The sequence below is a fragment of the Crinia signifera genome, chromosome 11 (genome assembly GCF_055691185.1).
Source record: "Crinia signifera chromosome 11, ASM5569118v1, whole genome shotgun sequence".
NCBI classification, from domain to species: Eukaryota; Metazoa; Chordata; class Amphibia; order Anura; family Myobatrachidae; genus Crinia; species Crinia signifera.
The window spans coordinates 47,846,219-47,868,007 of NC_139227.1; the positions used below are offsets into that span (position 1 = coordinate 47,846,219).

Here is a 21,789-nt window from a genome sequence, read left to right on the forward strand (position 1 = left end):
GTGATATGTCTACAGCACTGTGTCTAGAGGTTGTTGTATAACGTCTGGTTGTTGTATTGTGTCTATGGTTTGTTGTATTTGGTCTTTACATGACTGTACTGTCTCTAGAGGTTGGTATGTCTGTACATGATTGTATTGTGTCTAGAGGTTGTTGTATTGGGTCTGTAGGTTGTCGTATTGTCTGTAGGTTGTTTTATTGTGTCTGTAGATTGTTGTTGTGTCTGTAGGTTGTTGTATTGTGTCTGTACGTGAATGTTTTGTGTCTGTAGGTTGTTGTAATTGTGTCTGTAGGTTGTTGTAATTGTGTCTCTACGTGAATGTATTGTGTCTGTAGTTTGTTGTATAGTGTTTGGTTGTTGTATTGTCTCTGTACATGATTTTGTTGTGTCTGTTTGTTGTATTGTGTCTGTACGTGAATGTATTGTGTCTATAGGTTGTTGTATTGCGTCTGGTTGTTGTATTATGTCTGTAGTTTGTTGTATAGTGTTTGGTTGTTGTATTGTCTCTGTACATGATTGTATTGTGTCTGGTTGTTGTATTGTGTCTGTAGTTTGTTGTATAGTGTTTGGTTGTTGTATTGTCTCTCTACATGATTTTATTGTGTCTGTTTGTTGTATTGTGTCTGTACATTGTTATATATAACCTGTGCCTCCTCTCACGGTGGTATAGCCGGATGTGATTGTAGTGTGTCTATAATTTGTTGAATAGTGTCAGGTTGTTGTATTGTCTCTGTACATAATTGTATTGTGTCTGTATATTGTTGTATAGTGTCAGGTTTTTGTATTGCGTCTGTACATGATTGTATTGTGTCTGTACATGATTGTATTGCGTCTGGTTATTGTATAGTCTCTGCACATGAGTGTATAGTGTATGTACATTGTTGTATATAACCTGTGCCTCCTCTCAGGGGTGGCATGGCCGGATATGCACCGCCTGGCTGACCGCATCCACCTGGAGGAACTGACCAGGATTGGCATCTTGAAGGGCAACGTGGATGAGATGATCAAAGCCCACATGGGTGCAGTGTTCATGCCGCACGGTCTGGGTCATTTCCTTGGGATTGACGTCCATGATGTTGGAGGCTACCCAGAGGTCAGTACTGTATAACTATGAGCCCCATGTGCCATGCAGCGTTCCTGTGTACTGGTATAATGTCCCTGATCTCTGCTGATGTGTAAATAATCCATTGCCTTGGTGTCACTTCTTGTGATTTGCTGGTTCAATCATTGGGCCCCCCGTACTTTGATGTCTCTCTAGTCTCATCTCTGCACCTGTAATACCGGCTGCCCCGCAGGAGCTGCACATGTGCTGCCCGCCAGATATAGGCGCACCTGCACAAGAGCACAGTGACATCATCGCTTATCGGGCTGGTGACTTGTCTGCAGCTTACTGTGGCTTATGGGGCCCACGCACCTAGCGATTCCCTGGCATTGTCTAAGAGATCTCTTTACATCCCCTAGAAAATGCCCTTTCATCGCTCCGTGTGTTGAGGCATAGCGGTAGTGATGTGCAGCGCAATCGCCCTGGCGATTAATATCCAGCAGGCTGGATAAATCCATAATCGCCGGTGTCAAGGAGAACACTGACAGATCGCTTAGCGGCACATTGCTGTGCAGTGCTGTGTGCTGAGTGATGTAACATCTCCCCGTGCTCCCTTAACAGCCAGGAAAGTCCCAGGGGGCTCTGATTGGCCTCCAAGTGTCTTCATGACCACACACACACACTATCGTCTCTCCCTTCCTACCATTTCTCATCTTTGTGTCTTATCGTGGTAGTTGGTGTAGGGTCTCGGGCAGGTTGGTTTGATTGGTTGAGCGTGCTGGGAATGTGGGCAGATGGGCATTGGTGAGCTGGCTAGAGGGAGAGGCTATGGGGTCCATTTATCAATGAGTTTTAGCTATTTAAGACTCATCACAAATGATAAATGGTGCTTTAGCCAATACGATCCTAACTGGCATGTGTTTAAAAAATAACAGGAACTGATTGGCTGAAGCATCATATATTATACATACTTCTGCTACGTACTTTTACTTTGAGCTGTGACCGTTTTTACTTTCATTTTGAGCTGTGACCGTTTTTAGCCCGCAAACTCTCCGCCCCACCCCCAGTCCCTATCTGCTCCTATCTCCAATGTCTGTCCTCACAGCTCCCTCTCTCCATATCCAGCAGGTTTGAAACACATCAGTGCCCCTGCAAACATTGCTTTCACTTTCTGTTATGAGATCTTTTGGCACACAAAGGAGTAATTTATTTTGTCGTGCGGTCACTGGTGGTACTTCACCTCATAGGAGGAGTAGTTAGCCATATATATAAATAGCATCTATATAACAGTTATATTTAATAGAGCACACTCAGGGGTAGATTTATTAAGCTCGGTGAAGTGATAAAGTTTCTGGTTTTTATCACCGGCCAATCAGCTCCTACCTGTCATTTTTCAAACCAAGCCTGTAACTTCACAGGTAGGAGCTGATTGGCCCGGTGATAAAAACCAGACACTTTATCACTTCACCGAGCTTAATAAATGTGCCCCAAAGTTCCTAATGGATTTCCTGAGGCCACAGAAGATGGTATTGCTGCGTCATCCCAGCCTCTGTCAGTGCTGCAACTTGTAAGGAGAGATGAGAGGATGCATTAACAAAGAATAAGGATATTCACAATGTTATCTGTGATTAGCGATTAGCTGCTGCTGTTCCATGTTGCTTTGGGTAACGGGCTCTAATATGCAATATCTAGGTTGCCTAGATATTGCATTTTAGAGCCCAATAGCACTCCAGCTTCTGTGCAACTACATATCCCAGCATGCCCTGCCACAGATTTTTTGATAGGCCAGGCTGGGATGTGTAGTTCTGCAGCAGCTGGAGTGCTTACCCCCTAATCTAGACCATCTTTAGAGAAGCGTTACTGCTTTCACTTACTGTGCGCATTGGCTGCAAATGCTGGTGCTAAAGTTTGGGGTGGGGGTTCTGTTATCCACGGAGACCCTGTCAGTGGGAGGTGGGGGTTTTGCTGTTGTATTCAGCCCGGAGGTGGCTCCGATCCATTGCACATTACTGCTCCCTCCAACAGCTGATTCCATTTTGTGTTCGCACTCTGTGATTAGGTTTTTTTCCAGTGGCCAGAGTATACTTTAGCGCTTGTTACAAGTTGGAGCAGGTTTACCGTGTGTGTTCCAGAACTTAAATTGTAGTTTCTCTGTGACAGAAGAACATATTGTTACAGATCTTTTGGCTGATTTAGGCGGACTGGTTGTGCTGAAATTCTAAATAAACAGCACAGCCAACCTGGACGGTGTATGGAAAGGGGAGATTTCGGATTCCATCCTGCGCCCTTTCTACACCACTTTTCTTCCAGGAAGATGTTTACAGTCAGATAATAAAGCATCTTTTTCTGCGCCAACTAAATGAGTTCTTATTTTAAAGGTAAAGCACACCGCTATTGTACTGTATAGGCCAGTTGTGGAACTACAAATCCAAGCATGCCTTGGGAACTTACTGCTCTCCAGTAGTACAAGTAGTTCAGGTGTTATTTATAATTTAAAAAAAAGGGGGGGGGGGGTCCCCTCAGTCTTTGGCTAGTGCGGAGACACAGGTAGTCTGTCTTTGTGCTAGAACTTGGGAGCACAGCTACTACGGAGACACAGGTAGTCTGTCTTTGTGCTACAACTTGGTGGCACAGCTACTGCGGAGACACAGGTAGTCTGTCTTTGTGCAAGAACGGGGGGGGGGGGGGCACAGCTACTGCAGAGACATAGGTAGTCTGTCTTTGTGCTAAAACGGGGGGGGGGGGGGCACAGCTACTGCGGAGACACAGGTAGTCTGTCTTTGTGCTAGAACGGGGGGGGGGGCACAGCTACTGCGGAGACACAGGTAGTCTGTCTTTGTGCTAGAACGGGGGGGGGGGCACAGCTACTGCGGAGACACAGGTAGTCTGTCTTTGTGCTACAACTTGGTGGCACAGCTACTGCGGAGACACAGGTAGTCTGTCTTTGTGCTAGAACGGGGGGGGGGGGCACAGCTACTGCGGAGACACAGGTAGTTTGTCTTTGTGCTAGAACGGGGGGGGGGGCACAGCTACTGCGGAGACACAGGTAGTCTGTCTTTGTGCTAGAACTTGGGGGCACAGCTACTGCGGAGACACAGATTGCCTGTCTTTGTGCTAGAACGGGGGGGGGGGCACAGCTACTGCGGAGACACAGGTAGTTTGTCTTTGTGCTAGAACGGGGGGGGGGGGCACAGCTACTGCGGAGACACAGGTAGTCTGTCTTTGTGCTAGAACTTGGGGGCACAGCTACTGCGGAGACACAGGTTGCCTGTCTTTGTGCTAGAACGGGGGGGGCACAGCTACTGTGGAGACGCAGGTTGTCTTGGTCCTCAAGTACCCCCAACAGTGCATGTTTTCCAGGTCACCTGGCAGAGACACAGGTGCATTCATTATTCGGACACATTTTAAAAGATCACAGGTGGAGCTACTTATTTTACGTGTGATTCTCTGTGGGGACCTGGAAAACATGCACTGCTGGGGGTACCTGAGGACCAGGGTTGGTAAAAACTGTGTTCTAGGGACAGAATTGTGCTGTTTCTTCAGTGGCCTGGGAACTTAAAGGGGCCTTGTGTCCCCTAGGTGGGCTCCTCCATATGCCCACCATACAAGGGGTATGGGTGTTACATTACACAATGCTAGTCCTTCACGGGTCAAACCACCTGCGTTTCCCTGCAGATGGGATAGACTTACTGCTGGATCCTGGAGGAGGAGCAGGAGAACTGGTCGGGTGTGGTATAACACACCGATAGTCGGGATTCCGACAGTCATTAGGCCGACGTCGGAATCCCAACTGCACAGCGGGGGGGAACGCAATGAAGCCCCTTGCGGGCTCGCTGCGCTCGCCACCTATTTTATTCTCCCTCTATGGGGGTCGTGGACCCCCACGAGGGAGCAGTCATGATTCCGACGACGAAGTAATGACTGTCGGAATCCCAACTGTCGGAGAGACGTCCGGCACCCAACTGGTCGATGTGGGGACGACTGTGCGCACACATAATAAGGTGGTCTGATGGCGTCACGCCAGCTGTCATCTTATATGATGAAGTTCTCATTGTCATCTATGCTGCTGGGAGAAATATTTTATTTTGGAAATTATTTATTTGTTCCTTTAAGTAAATAACGTGTCCCGGGGTGTAAAGGTCCCACCCCCTCGTAAACTGTTTACTTTATCAGGTATGAAATGGATGGTAAATTATGCAAAAATGAAGGAGGATAATAGCTTGTCCTTTACAGAGGTTATATAATATTACTGAGGCAAATGTTCCAGACTCGCTACCACCTGGCTGCCGTTATATTACGTTGCACCCCACCTACGTTACTAGTCCCACCTTGAGCAAACCCACAATGCACTAGGGCCTGGCTTTGCCTGGGATATCTGTATTAAAATAGAATACCCCTGACCATGGTTTTATTAATGAAGTTCATGTGGTAACATTAATAATACAATAATGGCCTCCGTTACACCACATGTTGGTGAATATGGATTTGCACTTTGGGACATCTCCTTCATCCATTTGATTTGTTTGCAGGGTGTTGACCGCATCGACCTACCCGGCCTGAAGAGCCTTCGCACGGCCCGGAATCTGCAGGAACGCATGGTGCTGACCATCGAGCCAGGAATCTACTTTATTGACCACGTCCTAGATCAGGCACTGGCGAATCCCGCCCAGTCATGCTTCATCAATAATGATGTTCTCCGGCGCTACCGGGGCTTTGGTGGGGTGAGTGACAGCAGCAGCAGCCATTCATCTTGGTGCTAGTAAGCCATTCAGTCTGCTAATAATGGTGTCTTAGGTATCTAGTCACAATACCGTATTGTGTTGACTTTTCCAGTAGGGAGAGACGCGCCTGTGTAACAGAGCGCTGAGGCGGGTGCCACATTACTTGCCCACATAAGGTGTGTACACACTATATCATTAATGACCCCCTGTCCCGTCGTCTGAACAAGTTGTCATATCTGCCTTCATCATCAACGACTGTATGTTCAGCGGTGGAGTCATGGGACGTCACTCAACAGTACCGTTATCGTTCAGAAGCGCTGACCAAATCGTTCTAGAAATCGCAAAGTGTCACAAATGTGAGTAGTCCGATATAGCTGCGGTCTCACACACATCTATTTATATTCATTAGGTCGACATGCATTGGATCGACCACTGAAGGTCGACACCTGCAATAGGTTGACATGGCTAAGGTCGGGGGTGTGGTATAGGGGTCCGACAGTCAGGATCCCAACAGTAATTTTCCCAATGCCGGGATCTCGACTGGCTGGACCCAGACAGCATGGCGAGCGCAACAAAGCCCCTTGCGGGCACGGTGGCTCACTACACGATCCCAACGTCGGTTGAATGCCTGTCGGGATCCCGACTGTCAGGACCCCGTCCGGCACCCAAGGTCGGAAGGTCAACACAAGCATTAGGTCAACAGTCAAAGGTCGTTATGAGTTTTTCACTTTTATTTGAGCAGACATGTGCCGACAGGCGGTATTTCCTGCCCTGCCATCCACTATATCAGGCATTCCCAACCACGGTCCGCAAGGCACACCAACAGTGCAGGTTTTAGTGATATCCAGGCTTCAGCACAGATGGATTAATCAGAATCACTCAGGTACTAATTATGTCACCTGTGCTCAAGCCTGGATATCACTAAACCTGTACTGTTGGTGTGCCTTGAGGACCGTGGTTGGGAATGGCTGCACTAGGGCCTGGTGGGAGAATAAAATAGTGTGGAAGCATGGCGAGCAGAGCAGTATGCTAAGACAATGTTCATGTTGACTATGTCGACATTCAGGTCAAAAAAACATTAAAAACTCATGTAGACCTTTTGGCTGTTGACCAAATGCTTGTTGACCCTGTCGACCTTAGCCATGTCACCCTTTTTCAGGTGTCAACCCAATGCATGTCAACCTTAATTGGGTTGAACCTTACCCTTAAGTGCGAACATACTGTATATTAAACATCACAAAGTAGATGTTATACATAAGACAAGACTACAATAAGAATATAACGGCCTCCATACTGTCACATGCTGAGCGCGGCCTGCCCATCCGCTTATCTCCCCACTGATAACCAGGCTCTAGTACAGTCCTGCTATTCATTGTGACTCATTATATGCAGCGTAATGTTCAGGGTCGATCACGCCGGATGATAAATCAGCGAGGGGGGCGGGGCTATCTGGTTGTACTGATAAGATACAAAACTCCATCATCGGCACATTCCCTGGTAAAGTTTTGGCACGGCCGGCACCATAAACGCTTCCTGTCATTTAACCCTGCAAGTTAATTAGTTGGAGAGAAGTTAATAAGTTGCAGGGAGTTGGAACAGAGAGGAATGAACATTCTATCTTCCCCTAGGTGGCGTGTTGTACCTGCGCTGTAGTCCTGATCGTAGAATGCCAGCGATATGCAATAGTCACGGTGCCAACGCTGCCATACGCCTTGTGCTTACAATTCCATCCAGTCCGCTCCTGACTCAGCTATGTATGGTCCCTCATCACCGTTATGATAGCAACACTGACGTTGTCGGCATCTGTATAATGTCGACATGTCACATGCCTACATTCTACCTAGACTGCAAAGAAATCTTACTGTTAGACAGTAAGGGCAAAGGATAGGATTAGTGGTATCCGGATGATTGATAGTTGGTAGGCCGACATTGGCAAAATGTTGACATGCACAAGGTTGACACAAGCAAAAGATCAACATGAAAATGGTCAACACATGAAAATGTTGACATTTTGTGTTTTTCATGATAATTTTTGTTGGGGGGGGGCGCTTTATCATACTTTTAGATCAATACGTGCTCAACTTTGTATACGTCAACCTACTAACTGCAATGTAGACATTTTAATCTGGAACAGGAGTAATCATACTTCCCCCCCATAAGTGATGCAGGATTCACTAAAAGTCGTCCAGATGTTGGCAAAGTACCAAGATAATTTTGGTGACCTTCTAATCAGGTCAACATTACATCAGTGATGACATGAATGTCGACATTACAGCCATGCTTAGGTGCATTCGTGTAGTCCCTTGGGCCTAGAGACCTATTCCGGTGGCATCCGTCTCCCTGCGCGTCGACAACAGATGTTATCATAGTGATCCGAAACACGATGGTTGGTGCAGACAGACTGCAGGCTCCTAACCTACATTAACTACTCGGTTAGAGGCGCTGGCAGCAGATATGTTTCTGAAAGAACTATTTGGCTACCAATTAAATCCTAGCTGTACTAATTAATGCTAAATAATTAACCCCAGAGGGGATCTATGTGCTGCGCGCAGGATGTGACAGGTCTGGGCAGCAGAGCATGCCCTCAAATAGGAAACTTTGGCAGAGAACTTACATTACGTTGTTCAAAGACTTTAGCAATATTAAATACATACATGTTCTATTTTTAATAAAGTGCAGATTATTTTTTCACATAATAAAAATTTGAGATATAAAAACTGCTCAATAAAACATGAGCACTTCGGCCTGCAGAAAATCCATCATTCACCTGTGGCCTAATCACAGGCTGCTTATATTTATGACAAAAATTATTTCTGTCCTGTTGGAAGTAGTTGGTGTGTCGACCTGAATTAGGACCCCGGAGAGCTGACACTGTGATGTCGGCAAGTGTGCACGTTACACTCACCGGCAGTACAACATAAGTACTTACCAGCCATGGTGACCCACGTACTGGCAGAGCGTATAAAGTGCCGTATCTGCGTTCTGGTGTCCCCATAGTGTTCTCTGACATTCTTATTGTCGACAAGCCGTATGTATCCTATATTCTACTGCTTGTTCTCGTATGATGCAAGACCCTCATACACTAAGGCAGCTACTGTTGAACTTCACATCCCAGCATGCCCTACTACAGTTTTGCTATTTGTCAGTGCTAAAACTGTTGCAGGGCATGCTGAGAGGTGTAGTTGAACAACAAAAAAAGTTCTCGATCTCTGCACTAGGGCAACCTGGGGCCTTCCCGTGCGACAGGATCACATCCGAAATGTCATATGCAGAATGACTGCACACAATATGTGATCCCAGCTTGTATACCATCCAAAAGATTGCTTCTGCAACTGGTGCGATGCGCACCATGGCATTGAACCTGCTGTCAGTTACATGCAATTGAGTGCCGCAATCGCAGGAAAATAGACCAGATCACATGTGAATAGAGTATATGGGGCCTTTAGCGTTGCCCGCAAAGTGCCACCGCCATTGCCACTTTTCCCTTGCACCTTATAGATTTCCATGGGAAAAGGCGTGTGTGCAGCGGTATGTGGCCGAGTATTCAGTTACCCCATAATGGCCGTACCCTATTAGCGACGATCATTTTTCTGCAGTTTTAGTCTGATGGTGATTAACGCGCTATCCAATTATAGCTTGTTCCACTTTCAGGTGATAACGTGTTATTGCAGCTCTGAGGGCCGGCATGGGGCTAATAGGATAGCCCCCAGGGGATCCAATTACCGCTGCTAATTGTATAGCCCTAAGTCTGAAACGTGATGCTGTATAATTGCACATATTAAAAAAAATTTGCATCACATCACCTGTACAGACGTGCCCAGCTGGCGAGTGTTGCAGCAGTTAAATGTTGCACCTATGAGGTTAAAGGGGAAGGGGGGGGGGGGGCATCCTCCAGAATGCCCCATCAGGGTGTGGTCACATCTCCCCTCTGTAAGTACTGGGACCAGGCCCTTCATCCTAATATCGGGAGTGGGTACTTGTGTATTTTGGCGGCGCCCATCGCATCGCATACCATAACACATACGATGGTATGCGATGCGACGCGATATCGTACGATAGTGCACGATGGCATACAATTTTGAAATTGTATGCCATTGTGCATGGCATACGATGCATACGATGCGATGCGATTAAACATTGTATAAGCACCCTAATGGGTGCTTATACAATGTTAAGCACCCAAATGGGTGCTTACAATGTTAAATGCACCCCCACGCCACCCCCCACTATAAACGTGAACCCAAAGCGTGGCGAGCGCAGCGAGCCCGCGAGGGGCGGCGGTACGCGTCCTACGACCTTTTCATACCCCCACTATCCACGTCGGCGTGGAGTTAAGAATAGAATAGTGTGGCGAGCGCAGCGAGCCACCGAGCCCGAAGCGTGGCGAGCGCAGCGAGCCCCGCGAGGGGACGCGGATACCTTCACAGGTAAACGCGTCCCCTCGCGGGCTTCACAGGTGTCCGCGTCGCCACGGACACCTGTGAAGCCCGCGAGGGGACGCGTATAACTGTGAAGGTATCCGCGTCCCCTCGCGGGGCTCGCTGCGCTCGCCACGCTTCGGGCTCGGTGGCTCGCTGCGCTCGCCACACTATTCTATTCTCAACTCCACGCCGACGTGGATAGTGGGGGTATGAAAAGGTCGTAGGACGCGTACCGCCGCCGCTCGCCACGCTTCGGGTTCACGTTTATAGTGGGGGGTGGCGTGGGGGTGCATTTAACATTGTAAGCACCCATTTGGGTGCTCAAAAGCACCCTTTAGGGTGCTTATACGATTTTTGGTCGTATAGGGGGTCAAAATCGCGTCGCATCGCATCGCATGCCATCGGGTGCATGGCATGCGATGCGATGCGATCTGTTCGTCGTACGACGGACATCGGGGGCGCCGCCAAAATACACAAGTACCCGGGAGTGTTACTGGAGAGATCTTAGACATGGGTGCCGTTACTTTTACACAATGCACCAAAATTCCAAAAGGAACCCGGCTGCAACCTGTCCGCTGTGCGACCTAAGTCGTGTGTTTCTTCTTTAGGTGCGCATCGAAGATGACATCGCAGTCACCGCTAACGGCATGGAGTTGCTCACCTGCGTTCCACGTACCGTGGAGGAGATCGAAGCTTTCATGGCGGAAGCCAAAAGCGAGGGAAAGACACTTACCAAGGTGGTTCTCAGCCAGCAGCTGTGAGTGCGCCGGGGGGAATCCTCACGGCCAGCTCTTCCTGTGCCTTCTATTGATTAACCTTAATCTTTGTCTATTAAGCAAATCACAAAGAGCATCAGAGCAGTTCCGATCCTGCTTCCAACCATTGGACAGTCAATAAAACTACATACAAGTCCAGCACTGTTCACTAAGTGGATGCAGTTCTGTTGGCGGAACGTCTTGGCAAATCAACTGTGTTATTACTTTTCCGATGCTTTAACGTCTCCATTACCAAATAAATGCATTTAAACAATATGAGAAAATGAAGGCGCTCTGTTTGTGTATGGATTCAGCTGATGCCCCAGAGAAGGAATAACCGGGCAATGTGTACTGACAGATCCGCCTCTCCCTCCCCCGCCACCAGGGACTGCTCTCTATACAGTTGTGTGTAAGCCTGAGGTTTGTGTGTCCTGTGTACATTCCAACAATAACCTTTGTCTGTTCCCTGCATTCTCCAACTGCTACATTGTATCAAATGTACATGTTAACTACACTGCAGTACGGGGGGGCTTTCTGCTGTTATATGTTATTATTATTATTATAGACAAACCCCCCCTCCCCATGCCGTGTAGACCTTTGACCTGTAGTTGGGGCCAGGGCAGTCTGAACGGTGAGCAGCTTCTCTCTATAGCGGGGTTCACTGTTTGGGCCACTGACACACACACATGCGTGTTTATAGAGTGCATCAATGCAAGGGTTCCGGGCCCCAACGTATGCCGCCCCTCACAGTCCTAGCAGTGTTTATGTCCGCACCTAACTCATGGTGATAGATTTGGGTTTTCCAATCATTTCGTGGTTTTCCTGATGGTAAAGAACTGCCATATCCCCCTATGCAAGGGTAAAATCTCATACACTGAAACATGGTTCCTGGGGATTAGCGATATTCATTAGGACTCATGCAAAATGTTTGGTTAGAACTTGCACCGAGGACAATGCTTCGGACAGGTTCTGCATTTGTAATGCACTTCGGGAAACCTCTCTGCGTGTTCAGTGAATTTGGGAATGAAAACATTTATCTGTCTTACCTGCGCAACAATCTTCCAGCAGCTGAATGAGGCCCCAACACCGGTTAAAGTTGCTTCACAAAATCATCTGTTTAAAAAAAAAAAAAAAAAGATTTTAATGATATAATTGAACATTAAAAACAAGTAGACGGATTTATGGGCAAATCCAAGGAAACTACTGACCAGATAATTCTACGTAAATTACCCAGACCCCATGCTTGTCATAGTTACTTGTCTGTGCCATGGGGTTGCTCCCTGATGGAATTAGGCTTCCACAGGAGCACCAGCTATGTATAGACCGCCAGTCTGTCTGCTGAGGATGTTGTAGAGATTGATCCAGTGGTGCATCCAATGGATACGTTTTGTGTGTAATAGCAAACGGCACTTGTGTAGTTTCATGGCGCCGTGTGTCTGAGTCCCCTTGCGGGGCTCGCTTTGCTCGCCACGCTATCTAAAATCAACTCCATGCCAATGTGGATAATGGGGGTATGAACTATCCACATTGGCATGGAGTTAAGTGACTTTATTTTAGATAGTTTGCCGAGCGTATAAACCGGAAGTAGCAAGGTGCCGTGCTGGCGCCGTGAAACTACAGAAGTGCCTAGCAAACTTCATCAGATGCAGTTGTGGATAATTCCACACCGACACCTGTCAGTAACTACAGTATATCATGTTGTCACTACCACTGAACCAGTGTCTAGAACAGTGATGGCTAACCTTGACACTCCCGATGTTTTTGAACTACACATCCCAGCATGTCCTGCTACAGTTTTGCTATTTGGCCAAGCTAAAACTGATACAGGGCATGCTGAGATGTGTAGTTCAACAACAGCTGGAGTGTCAAGGTTAGCCATCCCTGGTCTAGAACTTCCTCACATTATATATATATATATATATATATATATATATATATATATATATATATATATATATTGTAAGACAGTGGCAGGGAAAGTCATAGACGGCAGGTACTTTTCCCCTAGAATCCTGTCTTATGGCATATAGACTGCAGGCTATTTCAATCTGTGTGGTAAGCTCCGGCTTACAAAGGGTGTTCTGTCCTGGGCTGGTAATCAGGAGAACACCTGATTCTTTAAAAAGGAGTCAGCCCTCTCCTTAGAGCTCTCTCTCTCTCCCTGGGTGTTGGAGGCAGTAAGCTGCTGCTAGAGAGAGACAAGGCTGTAAGTACTGCATTACTGGATCTATATCTGCTGTATGTGTCCAGTGTCACATAGTGTGGCCCTGGTATAGAGAGGGACGTTTATTCTGTTTAGTTAGAGCTCAGACGAGCAGGTTTTTGTTTTCTGTTTTGCCTGAAGTGTAAAGGCTGTTGTTAGTTTCTTGCTCTGAGTGCTGCAATAAAACTCAGGCAAGCCCTGTTTTGGACCCAAGCCGTGATGTCACTGTCTAAGTCTGTGCCAAATCCTCACCTGTGCCTACCCGTTTGATGCTAAAACCCCACATATGGTGGAGAATGCGAGCAGGCATCTCACTTAAAGAGACATACATCGAACTATAGGACCTTTTGCTACAGCAAGCTGGAAGTTGTTGCTAAAGGCAACCAGCCACAAGTGAGTGTCTGGAGTGCACTGATACTTGCATGTCCTGGCTAAAGGCTGCTGTAACACTGCAACAGGAGACTGTTAAAATGGAGGACCTTTTAAAACACTTGGTGCAGGCAAACGCATGTCAGCAAAAGGTGCATGAGGAGGCCATGCGTGCCCAGGCTGAAACCAATGTTTTGCTGCTTGAATCCAACAGACTAGCCTTAAAGGAACAGCAGCAAATTAATCTGCAATTACAAGAGCAAATACAGAATGTGGCTAAGAGTGTGGCGCAGAGTGTGCAAACACCCCAACCCTTGCTTCCAACCACACGGGCTGCAGTACAGAAATCTCTGCAAAAGATGACTCTCACGGATGATGTAGAGGCCTTTCTTGCGGTGTTTGAACCTGTAGCAGAGCGTGAACAGTTACCCGTGGATCAATGGGCAGGTGTGGTAGCACCTTTTCTAACTGGAGAACCACAAAAGGCGTATTTTGATCTGAGTGAGCAGGATGCTAAGGACTACGCGAAACTCAAGGGAGAGATCCTTGCTCGCTTAGGCGTAAACATGAGTGTGCGTGCCCGGAAGGTGCATAACTGGACTTTTTCTGAACAGTTACCTGCGCGGTCCCAAATGTATGACCTGGTCCACCTGGTAAGGAAATGGCTACAGCCAGAGGAGTCTACACCAGCGCAGATCGTGGAGAGAGTCGTGCTGGACAAGTATCGTTGTTCCTTACCTCCAAAGGTTCAGCGCTGGGTCGGTCAGGGCGACCCTAATGATGCCGAGGGGCTTGTCAACTTGGTTGAGAGGTACAGAGCTACTGAAAATCTACTCCAAGAAGTGCCTCCTGGACATTCCACCCTCAAGAACAGCAAAGCGGCCGGATCATCTGGTAAGACTGTTCCGTTTACTAGAGGGGTGAATAATGTTGTAAAGGGAGGTGGCCTAGATGGGGAACAAACAGTGGAGAGGCGTTCCCAAGGGACAGTGGGGTCCAAACCTGGGTCGAAAAAAGACTGGGGCCGCATACAGTGTTGGCGTTGTCATGGACCTGGGCATATTGCTGCCAATTGCCCCCTTACTTCTGAGCCAATGGAGTGTGATACAGCCTGGCGAAGCTCTTTATATGCACGTTCTGTTTTCTCTGCTGAGACTGTGTCAGAAACTGGACAGCAAATATGTCATGTAAAGGTGGATGGTTATCCCGGGAGGGCTCTTCTGGACTCTGGGAGTTTAGTTACTCTCATCCATGCCAGCTTGGTAGACCCTGGGACACTCACAGGACGTTACATAGGGGTCTTCTGCATACATGGGGACACCAAGGAGTATCCCACAGCTTTAGTCCAGCTAAAGAGTACTTGTGGAACTGTGTCCCATGAAGTGGGCGTGGTAAAGACCCTGATGCATAGTGTGATCCTGGGAAGAGACTTCCCATTGTTCTGGGACTTGTGGAAACAGAGTGTACACTGCACTAGAAATGCTGTTAATAATGAGAATGTGTGCCCTGTGATTAGTCCTGAGCCTTTTGATCAGGATACTGAGGTTCAAACGGTAGGGGTGACCACTATTGAATCTGACCGTTTTCCCCTAGCTGTTCTTGCAGGTGAAGCTGAGGAGCAGGAAGAAGCAGGTGACATGCCTGAGCTAGAGATGTCACGTGATAATTTTGGGACTGCTCAACTTAGAGATCCCACCTTATTAAGAGCTAGGGAAAATCCTAAAGTCATAAATGGTGAGCCCCAATACCCCAATGCTGACAAAGAGTTCCCAAAGATGGCCATTAACCAGGATCTACTGTATCGGGTAGATAAAAAAGTGGGAAGTGTAAATTATAAAGTGTATCAACCAGGTAAACGGAAGCCAGAACAGTTGTACCATGTGAACTTAATTAAACCCTGGAAAGACAGAGAGACTCTGACAGCTGTAAGCGCCCCCTCTAGTGATAGCCCAGAGGTGCGGGTGTCAGAGACCCTGTCCAAATCCCAGAAGCAGGAAACTAAAGAGTTAGTACAAAGGAATTATGATGTGTTCTCAGAACTTCCAGGGCGCACCACAGCCATAAAACATGACATTGTCACCGAACCTGGAGTTCGGGTACGCTTAAAACCCTATAGAGTACCAGAAGCGCGTAGACAGGCCATATCTGGGGAGGTCCAGAAAAAACGTTACCTGGGGTATGTTATCGGGAGAGGTATAATAAAGCCACAAATAAATAAAGTGGAGGCTATCCAAGACTGGCCTCGTCCTTCGACAATAAAACAAGTCAGGGCTTTTTTGGGAATTCTGGGGTATTACCGTAGGTTCATTCCCCAGTTTGCAACCATAGCAGCGCCCCTAACCGATCTTACCAAAGGAGGTAGGGCAGTTATGGTCAGCTGGAACCCAGAGGCTGAAAGGGCATTCCAAGAATTAAAAGTGGCCCTTTGTAATCAACCAGTCCTGATCACTCCAGATTTTAAAAAAGAGTTTGTCGTACAGACTGATGCTTCTGATGTGGGACTAGGTGCTGTCCTCTCCCAAGAAGTTGGTGGAGAGGAACACCCGGTAACATATTTGAGCAGGAAGCTCACACCTGCGGAGAGAAACTACAGTATAGTCGAGCGGGAGTGCTTAGCAATCAAGTGGGCCCTTGAATCCCTAAAGTACTATCTCTTAGGACGCTCCTTTAGATTAATCACTGATCACTCCCCACTTACATGGATGTACCAAGCCAAAGAGAGAAATGCAAGGGTCACGAGATGGTTTCTCAATTTGCAAAATTTCAAATTTACAGTGGAACACAGAGCAGGAAGGCTTCAGGGTAATGCCGATGCCCTATCCCGAACATACTGCCAGTTGGCAGACAGTGTCCGACCCCACAGGTTCGAACAGAGGGGGAGGGTATGTAAGACAGTGGCAGGGAAAGTCATAGACGGCAGGTACTTTTCCCCTAGAATCCTGTCTTATGGCATATAGACTGCAGGCTATTTCAATCTGTGTGGTAAGCTCCGGCTTACAAAGGGTGTTCTGTCCTGGGCTGGTAATCAGGAGAACACCTGATTCTTTAAAAAGGAGTCAGCCCTCTCCTTAGAGCTCTCTCTCTCTCCCTGGGTGTTGGAGGCAGTAAGCTGCTGCTAGAGAGAGACAAGGCTGTAAGTACTGCATTACTGGATCTATATCTGCTGTATGTGTCCAGTGTCACATAGTGTGGCCCTGGTATAGAGAGGGACGTTTATTCTGTTTAGTTAGAGCTCAGACGAGCAGGTTTTTGTTTTCTGTTTTGCCTGAAGTGTAAAGGCTGTTGTTAGTTTCTTGCTCTGAGTGCTGCAATAAAACTCAGGCAAGCCCTGTTTTGGACCCAAGCCGTGATGTCACTGTCTAAGTCTGTGCCAAATCCTCACCTGTGCCTACCCGTTTGATGCTAAAACCCCACATAATATATATATATATATATATATATATATATATATATATATATATATATATATATATATATATATATATATATATATATATATATATATATATATATATATTATTATTATTATTTACACATATATCTAAAATTCCCATTATTATGAATTCTAGCACATATTACTATGGGTTAGATATAATTCCAATACAAAATCTCCAATTTACACAGCAGTGTCGGAATTGGACCTCTGCACGTGACTCTGGATGAAATGGTTGAATCTTGGTTTTCCATTTCAGTCCAGATGTATCAAGTGTCAATAGATGATAATATGGAAAGTGATAAACAACATCATATCAGTCATTTTTCAAACACAGGCTGTAACATGGCAGTTAGAAGCTGATTGTTTATCACTCTCCATTTTATCACTTTTTGAAGCTTGATACATCTGTCCCTCAGTATAATATTTGATTCCCTGGACGTCTCACATAAAGCAGTACGCAGCCACATAGAGTAGGTTGTATTACAGCATTGCTGCGCAGTGCGAACACCAGTGTAAACTGTTATCTCTCGCCAGTGATTGCTGGGGGGGGGGGAGACGGGACATATTAAGTCGTTTACTGGCAGTAAAACTGCTGATTGCAGCAGAAAGTCAGGGATTGGACAGCTGTGATCCAGAAAGTTACACCTCCACAACATCTGACCAGTTACCCCAGTACAAGGCTACAGCCACACCACAATCCCTGCACAGCCTATGGACGGTCAAAGTGCATCTCCGTAATCCTCTCGGAACACACAGATCATATCGCAGTGCTCGGCCCCATTGCTTAGAATCCAGTTCAAACTTGTCATTCACAATTCATATCTTCCCTTATTTACTCAGACATCGGCCTCACTCCAGATCTCGGCGTTTCACATTACTTACCTGCTGCCTTGTACATAAAGGCTGAAATAGAGAATTCATTGCAGTGTTGGTCTCTTATCTGGAATCAGCGTTTAATGACCACGCAATACTGTTTGCATAATGTTAGGATTCTTACTATGGCCTCAGATTAAATGATCATTAAGCCTTTATAAATGTTCCTCAGTAATGTCACTGGCACTAGAGGCTGCCACCACTGCTCATTCTCTCTCTTCCTACAGTGCCATGGAATGGCAAATGGTCACACGGGTATTTCACACTAGTGTATACAGAACAACTGCTACCCCTAAACAGTAAAAATCCTTATTACGTTTTGTACGAGATTTGCTCATGGAAAGACAGTGGGACATTGTGATAGGTTATCTGCTGGTGTGTAGTCTAGCAAGAGGCATATCACACTCTGGGCCAGATATACTAAGCTTCGAAAAGTGATAAAATGGAGAGTGATAAACCACCAGCCAACCAGCTCCTAACTGTCATGTTAGTCTTCCTGCCCCTTCACATATCTCTCTCACTGCCCCCTCTGTATCTCTCTCCGCTCCACATCTCTCTTACTGCGTACAAACTCTCACTGCCCCCTCCAATCAAGTCTTACAAGCACCTTTATAAATTGCCTTTTGGAAATCCTCTATAAGGACCAGATTAACAAAAAAAATCCTTGTAAAATATTCTGAAAGATGTGGCCAAATTATCTGTAGGCGGTGTAAAAACAGACAGAATGCCTTCTAGTTACTCATGCACAATACACAGAGCCTTCCAGTGACCCCTGCCCAATACCAAGCCATCCAGTGCCTCTGCATAATACATATAGCATTCATTTGACCCATGCACAACACAGTGAGCCTTCCCCTGAGCCCCGCACAATAAAGAGAGCCTTCCCCATTTACCCCCGCACAATAAAGAGAGCCTTCCCCATATGCCCCCGCACAATAAAGAGAGCCTTCCCCATATACCCCTGCACAACAGAGAGCCTTCCAGTGATCCCTTCACAATAGAGAGAGCCTTCCAGTGATCCTTCCAAATCATTCATACCTTCAAATGACCTTGTGCTACTTTTAATAAATATGAAAAACTTTTACTTTCTAGCTGTGGGTTAATGTCAGCTCATTCATTCATGCCCAATCTAATCTCTTCATTTACTTCATATTTTCCCCATGCATTTTTTGGCAGCATTCTAGCATGCGGAATATAAATAGATTTACCAAACGTGTCAAACTGGTAACTCAACATTTCCAGAGAATCAGAACAATCTTAATGCACAAATCCTCTGTCCCGCTCCCAAGTGTCTGAGTCTTAATGCCAAGAGATCAGCAGCAGCCACCCTGTGTACTAGTGTGAGTGTAATGGGGCATACACATGGGGTGATTTAAGACCATTTTCTAAGCGGTCTAATAGATTGCTTGGTACTTATGTATTATCTGGGCTCTCATGTTAAATGCACCCCATTTTTTCATACCCCCACTATCCAACTACGCATGGAGTTGATTTTATATAGTGTGGCGAGCGCAGCGAGCCACCGTGCCCGAAGCGTGGCGAGGGGACACGGTCTCATAAGAAAAACAGGAGCCCAGATATTACATCAGTACCGATTGCTTATCAATGAAGCACAAATCCCTGTGTGTGTATGCCCCATGTGCCGCTATCGCTGGGCGAGATATTTCAAGCATGCTTGAAATATCTGGTCATGGCCCATGTTCAATCTATTGAGAACACTGGCAGTGACATCACATGGCACCGGTGCAGCGATCTGACCGATTCACTGTCCCTCAGCACAAAGCTCAAGAGAGTCTGGGTTTTGAGCTCCAGAAACCAGAGTCTATCTGTGGTGGGTGAGGTGGTTCCACCAGCAACGCCCTGGGTGTGGAATAGCTCACAGACAATATTCTAGGTCTACATTGACAAAAAAGTCGACATGCGTTTTTACTTTTTGGGGGGCATCAGTGTCGACACCTGAGCCCGTGGACCAGGCTTTGTGCCAGGTACCTAGCACCGCTACTGATGCACACTTCACCAATCCCCATTGGTATCCACATGGGTGCTACAGTATGTCAGCCATCCGGAGCCTGCGTGCAGGTGCTAGTCATGTGTGATATGTGGACTATAGAGGTGGGTAGGTAGCCCACATACAGTAGGTAGGGGAGAGGTTCTCTGTCTCGTGGCTAGGGATATTATACAGCAGTTTGATATAACATCCAGACGTGGTTGGGAGATCAGTGCTCAGATCCCAGTTATTGTAATACAGCTGCAAAATAAAAAGTTCTAGTAATATGGGAATACAGACGGATGACCGAATACCAATGCTGGCATCCTGGACAGGGGTCGGGTAGATATACATACCTCCCACTGACCCTAACATTCCCTGCTAGTGCCTAAACCCCCGGACTGCAGCCTAAACCCCACACACACACCTCCTTCTAAGTGATTTACCCTCCCTCCCTGTAGCCTAACCTTCCGTCCACCCCCAGAGCCTAACCCCGACCTTCCCTCCACCGCACACCCCCACAGCCTAACCCCACCCTTCCCTCCACCCACACCTCTGCAGCCTAACCCCAACCTTCTCTCTACCCCACACCCCCGCAGCCTAACCCCAAACTTCCCTCCACCCCACACCCCCGCAGCCTAACCCTACCCTTCCCTCCACCTCAAAGCCTAACCTGACCTTGCAGCCTAACCCAACTTTCCCTCCACCCCACACCCCTGTAGTCTAACCCCAACCTTCCCTCCACCCCCGCAGCCTAACCCCAACCCTCCCTCCACCCCACAGCCAAACCCCAACCTTCCCTCCAACCCAAAACCCCACAGCCTAACCCCAACCTTCTCTCTACCCCACACCCCCGCAGACCAAGCCCAACCTTACCCCCACCCACCCCACACCCCTGCAGCCTAACCCCAACCTTCTCTCTACCCCACACCCCCGCAGCCTAACCCCAACCTTCTCTCTACCCCACACCCCCGCAGCCTACCCCAACCTTCTCTCTACCCCACACCCCCGCAGCCTAACCCCAACCCACACGCCTGCAGCCTAACCTTCCTTCCACTCCACCCCATGCCCCCACAGCCTGACCCCAACCTTCCCTCCACCCCACACTGCCCGCCCAATTTCCTGGAAATCTACACGCATATGCACGAGTGGTCTGGACCACCCTTGCATATACGGATTCAGTATGAAATCCCGGCGGTCGGGATCCCGGCGTTCAAAATCCCATTCACGAACCCAGTGTGCGAATGGGGGCAGGCGTACCACCATGCGCAGGGCGGGTTTGGGTTGACTCGCAAGCATGCTAATTCGCGCCCGAGCGAGTCAACCAGAACAAGGACCCTTGTCCAAGCCCCTCAGGCAGTAAATCCCCTATGATAATGTTTGGGGATTATATGACCTGTACAGTATATGTGAGGCTACAGGATACCCAGGGGGTCTGCATGAGACATCACTTATCCTATAGCTGGCTGACAAGACAGCAGCTCCTGGGGCCATCAGACCCCTGAGGGTAGTAAATAATCGGTGTCCATCTCCCCTGCAGAGCACATTACATATACAATGTATATTGTACAGCGGAGACACATCTAATATCTGCTGAACAATAGGACATCCATGCTAGCAACGCCACAAGCAAACTCTAGGAGCACATACACCCCTATCCTATACACCGTATCTGTAATCTGACTGTACAGCACATACACCCCTATCCTATACACTGTATCTGTAATCTGACTGTACAGCACAAGCACCCCTATCCTATACACCGTACCTGTAATCTGACTGTACAGCACATACACCCCTATCCTATACACCGTATCTGTAATCTGACTGTACAGCACATACACCCCTATCCTATACACCGTACCTGTAATCTGACTGTACAGCACATACACCCCTATCCTATACACCGTATCTGTAATCTGACTGTACAGCACATACACCCCTATCCTATACACCGTATCTGTAATCTGACTGTACAGCACA

The 21,789-nt window shown here is 47.4% G+C and overlaps 1 protein-coding gene across 2 annotated transcripts in view; it reads left to right on the forward strand.

Moving 5' to 3' along the window:
* Positions 1-11,226, forward strand: part of PEPD (peptidase D) — a 177,179-nt gene extending 165,953 nt beyond the window's left edge. For both annotated transcript variants that reach the window (XM_083165224.1, XM_083165225.1), the window contains 3 exons: positions 908-1,092; positions 5,571-5,762; positions 10,792-11,226. In XM_083165224.1, coding sequence (XP_083021350.1) covers positions 908-1,092; positions 5,571-5,762; positions 10,792-10,944 — 530 coding nt within the window. In that variant the 3' untranslated portion in view covers positions 10,945-11,226. The remainder of the gene's footprint in view (positions 1-907; positions 1,093-5,570; positions 5,763-10,791) is intronic.
* Positions 11,227-21,789: the final 10,563 nt, after the last annotated feature.